Source organism: Phalangium opilio, unplaced genomic scaffold (genome assembly GCF_054372755.1).
Source record: "Phalangium opilio isolate 3A_F unplaced genomic scaffold, DU_Popi_V2 ptg000046l_1, whole genome shotgun sequence".
Classification (NCBI taxonomy): Eukaryota; Metazoa; Arthropoda; class Arachnida; order Opiliones; family Phalangiidae; genus Phalangium; species Phalangium opilio.
This window is the reverse complement of record NW_028324169.1, coordinates 5,730,225-5,743,131: the sequence shown is the minus strand read 5'-3', so window position 1 is coordinate 5,743,131 and position 12,907 is coordinate 5,730,225. Positions and strand designations below refer to the sequence as shown.

At 37.2% G+C, this 12,907-nt stretch overlaps 2 protein-coding genes across 2 annotated transcripts; both read left to right on the top strand.

The window, feature by feature from the left end:
* Window positions 1–7,232: 7,232 nt before the first annotated feature.
* Window positions 7,233–9,308, top strand: LOC149676442 (uncharacterized). The gene has a single exon (XM_089838739.1). The coding sequence runs from the start codon at window positions 7,233–7,235 to the stop codon at window positions 9,306–9,308; it is 2,076 nt and encodes a 691-aa protein (XP_089694865.1).
* Window positions 9,309–9,781: 473 nt separating this feature from the next.
* LOC149676441 (uncharacterized) lies at window positions 9,782–12,272 on the top strand. The gene is made up of 6 exons (XM_089838738.1): window positions 9,782–9,968; window positions 10,033–10,272; window positions 10,365–10,436; window positions 10,492–10,704; window positions 10,777–12,132; window positions 12,187–12,272. The coding sequence occupies exons 1-6, from the start codon at window positions 9,782–9,784 to the stop codon at window positions 12,270–12,272; spliced, it is 2,154 nt and encodes a 717-aa protein (XP_089694864.1).
* Window positions 12,273–12,907: the final 635 nt, after the last annotated feature.

The window sequence follows — 12,907 nt, the reverse complement described above, 5'->3', positions numbered from 1 at the left end:
GCCGTCGAACATCGCTAAGCCTAGTTTGGGCCTAACTCGCCTACTCCCCCTTATTTCGACAAGTTAGGGCCGATAAACTCGTGGCCCGTGGTCGTCCGGACTTGTATCAACGCAGATCACAGGACCTTGGCCTTGTGACAAGCCCTCATACTGGGGGAAGGACGATTTTCAGGATGGAACCTGCATTACTGAACATAATCGATATGGGAATATGTATTCTAATAATATCCTTCATTGGATCTAAGATGCGTCAACTCTTTACGCTTCACCCTCTCGATGTACTGAAAAAGCTGAGGACACGCTGGGGGAACTCTGCCCCTCTCCCTATGCCAACGATGCCAACTGAAGCGCTTGGATCGATCTCAGGTCTGGGGGAATGCCCTCACTGTCACCATAAACTCAGTCAGTCAACAGTAGACGAAAAGCCTAAGGAATCATTGCGCCCTACAGCCTTAGTCAGTAGCCCAGCAGCACCTCATCCGACAGACAGACCACTTCTGACCACGGTAAACGATGGCAGTTCCGTCTCGATGAAGCCGATCAAGCCTCCGCAAACGGACGTGAGTACGAAACCTACTGTTTTACATGCACCTTCCGTACCGAAACAAGCAGCAAGGGCCCTGCGCAAACAACTCCGGGTCGTTTTGGAGGATTGTCACCAGTCCATCAAATCAATTGTATCTGATGCCTCGGAACTCCTTGGGAAGTCAACTTTTTACGACATCGGAGGAAGATTTCCTTCCTATTACGGGGACAAGATACCTTGCCGCAACTGGACCCACCGGAAGAGTTACCCTCCTCGCGGGCTCCATCATACAACACCACGGAAGGACTGGTATTCCAAGGGTCCGTTACCCTCCGTCGAAGGGGGACCGTACCAAACGTCCTGGAAGCGGAACCGACAACGGAGGCAAGATGTGCTAGTGCGAAAAGAGAAGCCGAAGTTCCTGGGCTATATGCAAGTCAGAAAGAAGACCCAGGGCCGAATTGTATCGCAAGCGATACAGGCTCGAAGTGAGACGCTGGAGTCCATTCGAATATGATTCACAACTAACTAACTTTTAACTTAAATACTTTACTAAATTTTAAATTCTAAACTAGTTTTGTCACTTAATGACATTATACTTTGTTATTATATTTATTATCTTTTTTGTAGCCTTGTAAATATTTCCTTATACTTATCGTATGCGAATGTGTTGGGGGGAATATGTAACGGCCGCCGCCAGATGGCGCCGTTAGACGTTCGTGACCTGACCTTTAACCTCACATGTACCCGCTTATATGGTATATAAGCCCGGGTCTTACCTTGAGTAGGGGCGGCATGGTTTAGGGCTTGGTTAGCGGTGTACCGGTCACGGGAAGGACAACACATTCCCATGCGATAAGGAACTTTTATGATGTTAATAAAGAGTAACTAGAGAAAGTATCGTATTCTTCCTTTATTAATTATCGGACCCCAGTAATAGTACGATGTATGCTCTGACCCGCGAAATAGCGTTAAATTACGGATCGTAGGATTTGGTTCGTTACAGAAGCTTTCAAAACCACCAAGGAATTGGATTAAACAACGGATCAGAAATTAACCCTTAAAATTGAAATGCAAAAACTCAGAACAAAACATGTAAGTTTTGCCAAAAATAAATGTAAATGCGGAGACCAAATTAATGTTATGGAAGCCCAAATTGAGAAAAATCTCCTTAAATTTTGCCAGTTTCCAAAAGATAGTATCCGACACCGACAAAAATGGTAAAACCTCGGACGCTCCAGCGTCATCATGGTTTCAGGGTTTATCTGCCAGAATATCAACCCTTGAGGCCCAACAAAACCACAAACCAATCGATGCTGGAATATCTATTTTATCCCGACCACGGCTCCCTGTTGTCCTGGGAAGGATACAGATGGACAAAAAAGAAGTAGTAATACTATCGTGGAAGTGGAACCAGGATAATATATCAACTACAACCACAAACCCCAAAAGACTCTTCTCCCAGGCACTACGAGCAGAATTTACCTCGCAACCAGCTGAACTCGTTCCACCAAAGAAGAAGGGGAAAGAGAAAATTATGGGCCAAATGCCACAGGAAATGGCTAATTTCTACGAATTAAGGTCCGCAGAAGAGCTTGACGAGTATATTATTTCGAATTTCTGAATCAAAGCCACGGAGGAAAACACCACTAAATATATCATGAAACACGAGAAAACGCCGCTTCCTATAAGAAGGACACGCAGTTACAACACCGACTTGAGATCCTTTATAGTCAGGTACACGAATGAGACACCAATTATATGTGAAGCAAACCTCTGGCCGGCTGGAGTTAGCGGCTCTAAGCACAAAGTTCGATTCAACAGTCCTTGACATGCCAAATTAGCCACGCCCCATAAGGATGGCAAGGTGTATTTCATGATACACTGCGTTCACAAAAGAAAGTGTCCAAAAATTCCCAAAATCCTAACTGCATTCAGAGATTACCATAAGACCTCCGCTGATGTATTTGTGAAGACAATAAAGGATAGCTTAACCCTGGTTAGTGTCACCATAGTAGAGGTGGATGGTGCCGTCCAAAAAAGAACTCGGTCATAACCGAAACGATTGACAAAAGAGCACCTTAGATAACAAGAAATATCAGTCAAAAAAGGATCCCCCATGGCTTAATAGAGAAATTAAGCATTTGATGCATCTTCGCTATGTCTGTTATTGAAAATCCGTACTCCAGGCCGACGTCGTCTTGAGACCCAGTACAGAAACCAAGTGACAGTGAACAAAGAAAATTATTTCATAAAAATATGCCTATTGGGAAACACGGATCAGGATCCGCATAGAAAATATTAAAGCCCTTCTTGAAAATGAAGAGCCCAGCCATAACCCTAGTAGCACACTCCTGTCGGTTAGGTGTGGGCAATCAACCGGGCGTGTTGGGATGCTGCTGGCGCTGGCATTGTGCTGGCAAATTATGGCGACCCATCATAAATGCAAATTTTGCCAGTACAAACCCGGCACATTCCCGGCAACTATATTTTTTATCCTTTTTTTTATAACCCGGGGCACTTATTATAGCCTGAAAATGTCTTATAGTTGCTAAAACAACTAATTGAAAGGATTACATAACTTTTAATTGAGTATAAATACGAAGATATCTTCAAATTTGGTTTATAGCTGGTGAACTGACAGGAATGATGTAGGCAACCCCCTACACACCCCAGCAATAAGCCGACTTACAGACCATATATGCATTTTGCCCGTACAGACCCGACAGATTCCCTGCATCTATATTTTTTTACCTTTTTTATATAACTAGGAACACTTTATAAAGCCTGAAAATGTCATATAATTGATAAATCGACTAATTTGTAGGCTTCCATAATTTTTAAATTGTATAAATTTAAAGGTATCTTGAGTTTTGATTTTTAGCTGGTATACAGACGGGAATGATGTTGGCAACCCCTTACATACCCCAGCAATAAGCCGACTTACAGATCAATTTTTACTTCGCTTCTGTGCTTAATTTCGTGCTGTTACTTCACAACGCTTTTAAATTAAGAACGACATACATAATTTTGTTGAAATGTAGATGAATATTAGGAATTAGGATAAATTAAGTTGGTCATCTGCTGGTATTGTGTTGGCAATCCAGCCGCGAGTGAGATGCATTTAATATTGTTTCGTCCCTCCCCGTTCATTTTGACTGCGCTGACGGAGGGGGTGGGTCTAGATGAATAAGCACCATGTAATTCTGTTTCATCCCCCTCCCCAGTGTAGTATTTTCAACTCCACGAAGTGTCGGCCACTTAAAAATATAACCAAAGTGATATTCAATTTTAAAATTATTTAGAGTATCTTAGTTTCAAAAATTATCGTATTTTATTCAAATTAGTAATTAAATGCTTCGTTTGCTCTTGTTCGTTTTTTAATTTTGGGTTACATTAAACTTTTATCACTTTTCACAAGAATGATTTTGAGTTAGTATCCGACACTTCAACAAAAATTTCTTTCAGAGAGAAAACTTTCCTTGACGTCATAAGTCGCGTGCACTCTCACCTAGAAAAACTACAGTCGACCAGGAGGGGGTGGCGTGTAACTTAAAAAGCACGAGGTGTCGGCCACTGAAAACTGTAAGCAAAGTGATATTCAATTTTAAAATTATTTAGAGTATCTTAATTTCACTAATTATCGCATTTTATTGAAATTAGTGCTTAAGTGCTTCGTTCGCTCTTGTTCGTTTTTAAATTTGGGTTATATTAAACTTTTACCACTTTTCACAAGAATGATTTCGAGTTAGTGTCCGACATTTTAACAAAAATTTCTTAGGATTTCGCTCGGGGAGGTTTATAGCTTGGGACAGTGTTAGTCGACAGTAAAAAAACGGCAGTTTTTTCAATTGCCGCCTTCGCTTTTGCTGTCAAGATATCAGTGAACGAACCTTCGAAAATAAAAGAGAATAAACCTATACAAATCAAATAATTAGCGAAAATCATCATTTCTATTATTTTTATCGGATATTTTATTGCGGAATATTATTAGTTAGCGTTTTGGGCTTAGGCTAGTGTGAAAATCGTTTTTCTAAACATACTAGAACTGATTAAATCGTTTTTCTCGTTTAATTCCTATAATTAGGCCGATTTATATATAATTGATACTGACTTAAGCGAACTTTGAGGAAAGAAATCGATTAATCATATGTAAAATAACGATAATAATAAAAAGGTGGAAAAATATCATCGTGCGCTTTTAAAAACATTTCATTTGAATTCCCCAGCATAAAGTTAATTAGGTAAAATAAATTTCTTGTCAAATTACGTTAATTTAAAGCCGTAATTAAATCAAAACTGAAAAATAAATTTGAAAAATATCATGCTTTAAAACGCATTGAAAGTGTACGATAGCAACAAGACGGAGATGTTTTGGAATTTGAGCAAAAAAGTAGCGTTTTTCAAAGTTAGATTTTGTATATTTTTATTTTTGCAGACTCTAATTAGCTTCTTTGCTAAACATATTAAAGATAAATGGGATGATTTGGACCTCGAGATTCCGAATATGAAACAGCCTATTCTCTCACCTTAACCGTTAGTTAGTTATGAAGTTAAATGCGGGACCCCTCCATCGGAATATTAGGCTTTTGTGTCTTTCCAACTTCAAATAAACGTTAAAACATTAATTAATTTAATTTTGTATAATATATTCTGAGGTATTACAGTGTTTCGTGTTCATTGAACCTACTCCGACGTTTTTACGAATAACGGTTGATTAGTTACTTAATTTAAACCTTGATTTACGAAGCGTATGACTGGTTATCTCGGTTCAAATTAAGTAACTAATCAACCGTAAAAACGTCCATCCAATGAACTAGGAGCACTGTAATACGTCAGAATATATTACACAAAATAAAATTAATTTATGTTTTAACGATTATTTGAAGTTGGAAAGACAAAAAATACTAAAATTCCGACGGGGGGGTCCCGCATTTAATTTGATAACTAACTAACGGTTAAGGTGAAAGAATTGACAGTTACATATTCGGAATCTCGAGGTCCAAATTATCCCATTTATATTTAATATGTTAAGCAAAGAAGCTAATTAGAGCCTGCAAAAATAAGAATATACAAAATCAAACTTTGAAAAACGCTAAGTTTTAGCTCAAATTCCAAAACATCTCTGTCTTGTTGCTATCGTACACTTTCAATGCGTTTTAAAGCATGATATTTTTCAAATTTATTTTTCAGTTTTGATTTAATTACGGCTTTAAATTAACGTAATTTGACAAGTCATTTATTTTACCTAATTAATTTTATGGTGGGGAATCCAAAAATGATGTTTTTAAAAGCATACGATCATATTTTTCCACCATTTTTAATTATCCTTAATTTACATATCAGAAATCGATTTCTTTCCTCAAATTACGCTAAAATCAGTAAAAGTTTTATTTAAATTAGTCTAATTATAGGAATTAAACGAGAAAAACGATTTAATCAGTTCTAGTATGTTTAGAAAAACGATTTTCACACTAGCCTAAGCCCAAAACGCTAACTAATAATATTCCGCAATAAAATATCCGATAAAAATAATAGAAATGATGATTTTCGCTAATTATTTGATTTGTATAGGTTTATTCTCTTTTATTTTCGAAGGTTCGTTCACTGATATCTTGACAGCAAAAGCGAAGGCGGCAATTGAAAAAACTGCCGTTTTTTTACTGTCGACTAACACTGTCCCAAGCTATAAACCTCCCCGAGCGAAAACCAAAGAAATTTTTGTTAAAATGTCGGACACTAACTCGAAATCATTCTTGTGAAAAGTGGTAAAAGTTTAATATAACCCAAATTTAAAAACGAACAAGAGCGAACGAAGCACTTAAGCACTAATTTCAATAAAATGCGATAATTTTTGAAATTAAGATACTCTAAATAATTTTAAAATTGAATATCACTTTGGTTACAGTTTTCAGTGGCCGACAACTCGTGCTTTTTTAAGTTACATGCCACTCCCTCCTGGTCGACTGTAGTTTTTCTAGGTGAGAGTGCACGTGACTTATGAAGTCAAGGAAAGTTTTAACCAAACGAGTAAGTTTTCTCTCTGGAGGAAACTTCCATAGCAACAATAGCAACAGGCGAAGCTTGACGCGTGTTTCGGCTTTCGGATGAAGAATCGAGTCTCGGCTCGTTCATTCGTGGTTTAAGTTTCTCCGCGCGCTGATAAGGGTCTTATTTGCGGCATTACGGTAGTGGACGGTTAGCCGTTATTTTAAATTTTTTAACGCTTCGTCGTGTCACGTGTTAAGTGGAACTGGAACTCGCCGGCCCTTTTCTCAACTGATCTTTAAAAGGTAAATATTAATTATATATAATGTTTAAGTGTCATTGCATTTACTCTGAATAAATAGTCACCATTTTTTTTTATTTTAAAGGTACTGTGAGTCTGTGACTTAAAATTGAATGTCTAGCCAAGGCTTACGATTTTACGAAAAAACTACTGAAAGACAAGTGATTCAGCTGGTGAACATAAAATATATCATTCAAGGTAATTGATATTTAACGCATGTTTAATCGTCGGAGTGGATAAAAATAGTACGACATATAAGATAAGTCTTGATAATTTTTTTCTATATAACTTTTGATTTTATGTAAGCGCTGTTTTAGAACATGTGAATTTTAATTATTTAAAACATTCGGATAGTATTAGTTTAAAATTCTTAGCATATCAGAGCTTGTGGAATTAATATATTAAATTATTATTATTATGGAAAACACAATTGGTCTGAGCAAACGACAAATGAGAAGAAAAAGAGCCAGGTATCTAAAAAATGTAAACCATAGAGTATCAATTGAGCCCCAAGCTATATGTCAAGATAATTTTGAAAACACAGGTTTAGAAATCCATTTAAATGATGGCACAAAGATTGATAATAATAGACATACTGATATTCTTAGTGACGTAGCTAGTAACGAGGATATGGGTAATATATCTGCAATCTCTTCTAGTTCTGATGACAGCTGTGAAAGCTTTCCCAATAGTAATAATAATTCAAGTTCTGATTGTTCCGAGGATCAAGGTGCAGGTCTTGCACAAGATCTTAAACATTGGATAATAGAGCACAATGTTGACACAGTTAAAGTTAACAGTTTGCTTAAAATTCTTAGAGCCAATAATCATACAGAACTACCAAAAGATTGCAGAACACTTTTGAAAACTGTTAGACATACTACGGGGATTTCTAGAGTGACCAACGGGGAGTACTGGCATGTTGGGTTAAAAGTATTTTTGAGAAATTTCTTTGAAAAATATCAGGACTATCCAGAGGATATTTCATTTGCCATCAATATTGATGGCATCCCTTTATTTGAAAGCTCAACTATTACTTTTTGGCCAATTCTGGTGGGGGTTTATAGTTTTTCAAAGGGCATTGTTGGAGAAGTCTTTCCAGTAGGTGTTTTTTGCGGTGAGAGTAAACCTGGTTCCCTTGCTGAGTACCTAGATCCATTTATTCAAGAATTATCAGATCTCAGTCAAAATGGGTTTTTATACGGGTCAAGGACAATCAAATGCAATCTAGATGGACCATTTATTTTAGATACGCCAGCTAGGTCTTTTGTAAAAAATACAAAGGGTCACACTGGATATTATTCTTGCGACAAATGCACTATTCAAGGATATATGTTAGACCATAACATGGTTTTTTTGGAAAAGGATACGGACGACTCAGTATCGCTGCGCAGTAATACCACTTTCCGAAATCAAGAGAATGAAGAACACCATTTAAGAGGTGCTCGTTCTCCTCTCGAGATTCTAGACCTGGATTTAGTAGCCCAATTTCCATTAGATTATATGCATCTTGTATGTTTAGGGGTAGTCAAGAGGTTCCTAAGGTCTTGGGTTAAGAAAGGGAAGTTCATAGTCAGACTTAGTAGTCGCCAAGTAACTCAGTTATCATCAAGGTTAAGCATATGTACCCGATATATTCCAAGTGAGTTTGCTAGGAAGCCTCGATCACTGAAACATGTAGATCGTTGGAAAGCAACTGAGTTTCGACAATTTCTCCTATACACGGGTCCAATTGTTTGTAAGGGTATTTTGGCTAATGACGTAATGGACCACTTTAGGTTGCTTCAGTGTGCGATCTATATCTTAGCTTCGCCTTGTTTTTCTAGAACACTAGTTGATTATGCAGACGAGCTGCTTGAAACGTATGTTTCTTCCTGTCCTGATTTTTATGGTCAAAAATTTGTTAGTCTGAACGTTCATAGTTTAAAACATTTAGCTGCCGATGTGAAAAGATATGGACCATTAGATGCTTTTAGCGCATTTCCATTTGAAAATCATTTACAGTTTTTAAAGAAAAAATTGCGATCGCCTAATAAACCACTTCAGCAGTTGTGTAAACGTTTAAATGAGGGTCAGAAACTATTCGCTAAACAAACGAGAGATAGTGGTAATCTACTGAAACAGCAATTTAAAGACAACAGTCCCAATATACCAAAGAATGCTCAGTCTTTTAAAAAATTACAGACCCCCAACTTTATTTTAACTACTCGATCTGGTGATAATTGTGTTAAATTAACCACTGGTGAAATAATAAAGATAAAACATATCTATCGGACAGAAGGAAAGAAAATTATGTTAGCAGGAAGTTTATGTAAATATTACGATAACATTTTTACGTATCCTCTACCTTCGTCAGCCCTGGGCATGTTTGTTGCCAGAATCTCAAAATCTGTTAAATCCTATCCCTTAAGTGTGTTTGATCAAAAATGCTTCCTTAGTTCTAACGACAACAATTCACTGGTCACGATTATTCCAATTCTTCACTATGCATAGTTTTCACGGATTAAGAGTAGCAACTCAGATTGAATCTGAAAGATAGAACAGCTTTTCTTTAGTCCGTTTAGAAAAAACGACTACTAAAATATCAGGCTATCATTTTCACATTAAAGCAAATCGCGCATCCAATGAATCTCCTACAAGGTAACTTTCCTCCTGATTTCCAGGCTTAGCTTGGCGAGGCTAGTGGGCGAGATTTATAAGTGCACTCATAAATTCCGCCCACAAATTCCATCTGCCTTCGACAATTAAGTCAAAACTTGAGTACATGAGGATACTCACCTTGTAGGGGATCCACTTTGGACCCACTCTTTGCTTTAGAGTTATTTTTTTAAAGAAATAAATGCTAAAACGGGAGATAACAAATGAGACGTCATTAACCATTTACTTTCTTTATTGGAGGATTCTAGAAAAACCAATAGGATTTGGTTTTCCTTTGTTTTTTAGTTTCTATACTTTAGGCCAGATCGATGTATGTAATATTCAGCTTTGCCGAAGGAACAGTTGAGGCTGTACCATTGTCTTGGTGCCCGAATGAGAAATCCTGCTTCTGGCCCCCGGGCAGGTTGAACCACGACCCTGTTAAGCTGATCACATCTTCAGCAAAACCTAGTTCAGACTGGAGTTTGTACGAGGGGAAAATAATCTACAAGACCAGTACGTTACTAAATATTTAAAAACATATTCGGTTTGTCAACATAAATAAACAAAATTTCCGCAGATTCATATAGTCAAGCGAGGGAGAAGCTGAGGAAATCGGAGGTGACCTCCGACTTAGCCAGTGAAGCAGAATGTGGGCGAGGCAAGAGACGAAGGGTTAAAAAGCTATCCTCCGTAGACGTTTTGAATAAATCTGATTCAGAAGATGAAGAATTAAACCTTTCTGCGAAGAAAACGCAAACAATCAAAGGACGAAAATCTATCGTCTTGCCAAAGGCTCCTCCAATCCCATTGAAAAATAGTAAGTTAACAAAAAAAATGCGAATACCCCAAAAGTTTAGTATCCCAAATGGGTAGGATTTTATGAAAAAACTATTAATTTTAATGTTTTAGTTGAAATGGCAAAGTCGTTAAAGAACGATATGAGAAGAACAGAAAAAAACAAACTAGCCCCTTATAATAAAAGTACGTTATATTTCTGATTTATAACCCAATTACAATTTTGTTTTTTTGAAAAAAGTGAGGAAGGATCAAATTAGGAATTCCTCTACAAGTCATTATCTAAAAGTCTTCAAGAGCAAGGGTTCTATATCTTCAAAACTTGGGAATGAAGGTGGTCATTGTACCACTAAAGCCATTGATGGAAATATTTTTACTAGTTCTTATTCTTGTGGTGATTCTTCCACCGACTCCCGTGACAAATGTGGTACTATTGCTAAAACCAATGACAAAGGTAATTACTCCATAAAATATTTTTTGAAGTTGATACTAATGTTAAATATTGAACGTGACTCTTCATTCAAAGACTGTGATGATCCAGCCTCTTCAACCAAACACTGTAATGAACGTGGATCGTCCACCAAAGAATGTGATGAACATGACCCACCAACCAATAACTGCCATGAACGTGACTCGCCAAACAAAGACTTTGATGAACGTGACTCGCCTAACAAAGAATGTGATGAACGTGATCCTCAAACCAAAGACTATGATGAACGTGATCCTCAAACCAAAGACTATGATGAACGTGATCCTCAAACGAAAGACTGTGATGAACGTGATCCTCAAATGAAAGACTGTGATGAACGTGATCCTCAAATGAAAGACTGTGATGAATGTGATCCTCAAACGAAAGACTGTGATGAATGTGATCTTCAAACCAAAGAATGTGATGAACGTGATCCTCCAACCAAAGACTGTCATAAAGGAAATCCTCAAACCAAAGACTGTGATGAACTTGAGCCTCCAACCAAAGACTGTGATGATTATTCCTCTCAAACCAAAGACTTTGATGAACGTGACGCTCCAACCAACGACTGTGATGAACGAGACGCTTCAACCAGAGTCTCCAAAAAACATGTCTCTTCAATTAAAGTCAGAGCCTCTGAAAAACGTGACTCTTCAATTAAAGTCAGAGCCTCTGAAAAACGTGACTCTTCAATTAAAGTCAGAGTCTCTGAAAAACGTGACTCTTCAACCAAAGCCTGTGATGATAGTTATTTTTCCAACAAATTAGGCTCTAAACATGGTGATGTACGCAATTTCCTTGCAGAACATTCTGATGAATTTGTAGAAGAAATTGAGTCTTCAGATGAAAGTACCTCTGGATCTTTTCCTTCTGATAAAACACTTGCAACACGAAAGTCCCCTGGAACAACCAACTTTGAACGCGTTTCTCTCGAAACAACCCGCGCTAGCTCCATTTCATCTAAGCGAAGAAAACTATTTGAACCTTCGCCGTCAAAATCCAAAATACGTCCTAAAACTCTAAAAACTATCTCGCCTAAAAAACAAATCAGAAGTGGTAAAAGTTTCAAAAATACATCGCCGACAAAGCTTCCAAGGGGTTTAAGTAGCTTTAAAGCCCGTTCACCATTAAAGAAACCGCACAAGCGCAAAAGCCTAAAATCATTTTCGCCGGTAAAACAGAAAAGGGATCTCGAATGTGAAGAAATTTTGCCATTAAACTATGAAAAGGATTCCAGAAATAAAGATTTGTCGTCAAAGAACGATAAACCCAAGAAAAATCTGCCCATTTCGCAATCACTTCAAGAGTGGAATTCGCCTCTAACCAGCCTTAATTCTGGAACGCCTCGACGAAATATAAACACTGCCCTTTCAGATGTGTTTGTCAACACAAGCTATTCAGCCAATGATTTAGGTAATATAATCTGTAATTTCGATTCGCCATCAAGCCTAATGACTTTGCTTTCAGCGTCAACATCAGAACAAGTGGCTAATAGAAATGCGTATCATAGAAATCCTGATAATTTAAAAGGTATAGTTTTTTATGACTGTTAAGCACTTTCTTGTACTATGTACAAACTTAGTCTCTTTTACAAGTGGCACTTTCAAAAGGTTTAGAAAATACCCCAATAGATGGTTAGTTTTACGTATGGTCTCAGAGACTTGTGGACTGAGGCATAACCCTTTAGTTAATAAATATTCGTCCAATTTTATTTAAAACGGTATTAATCGACATTAGAGCAAATTTAAAATTATAAATTTCCAATTTACAGATGAAAGTAATGAAAAATTCAATAAAACCGTTCTTCTAATGCTGAGTGATTTGAATACGAAAGTAGATTTTCTCATAAATAATTCCAAAGAAAGTACAGGTGCCTCAAATCAAGAGATAACTGAAATAGATGAATTTCCCAAACTACCTCTTTCTTCACTCCAAGAACTGAAGTTAGTAGAAAATCTACTGGAGGACGAAACAATTCGGAAAAAAGCTGTAAGGGTTACATTTCTATTTTCTCGCGTTCATTTTATAAATATAACAAAATTGAACTATTACAACAGATTAAAATGTTTGCTTCCTATGGTGGGAAAAAAATAAAAAACTGTTGTCAGAGACTATTTGATAAAATTTTGGCTCATCACTTAATCTTGAAATTCAACTGGATAGGCTCTGAAACTAAATTCTCCTTTGC

Coding starts and splice junctions, on each gene's coding strand:
- LOC149676442 (XM_089838739.1), top strand. CDS start 7,233: ATGGAAAACACAATTGGTCTGAGCAAACGACAAATGAGAAGAAAAAGA.
- LOC149676441 (XM_089838738.1), top strand. CDS start 9,782: ATGTATGTAATATTCAGCTTTGCCGAAGGAACAGTTGAGGCTGTACCA. Junction 9,969..10,032: donor GAAAATAATCTACAAGACCA/GTACGTTACTAA, acceptor AAATTTCCGCAG/ATTCATATAGTCAAGCGAGG. Junction 10,273..10,364: donor TCCAATCCCATTGAAAAATA/GTAAGTTAACAA, acceptor TTAATGTTTTAG/TTGAAATGGCAAAGTCGTTA.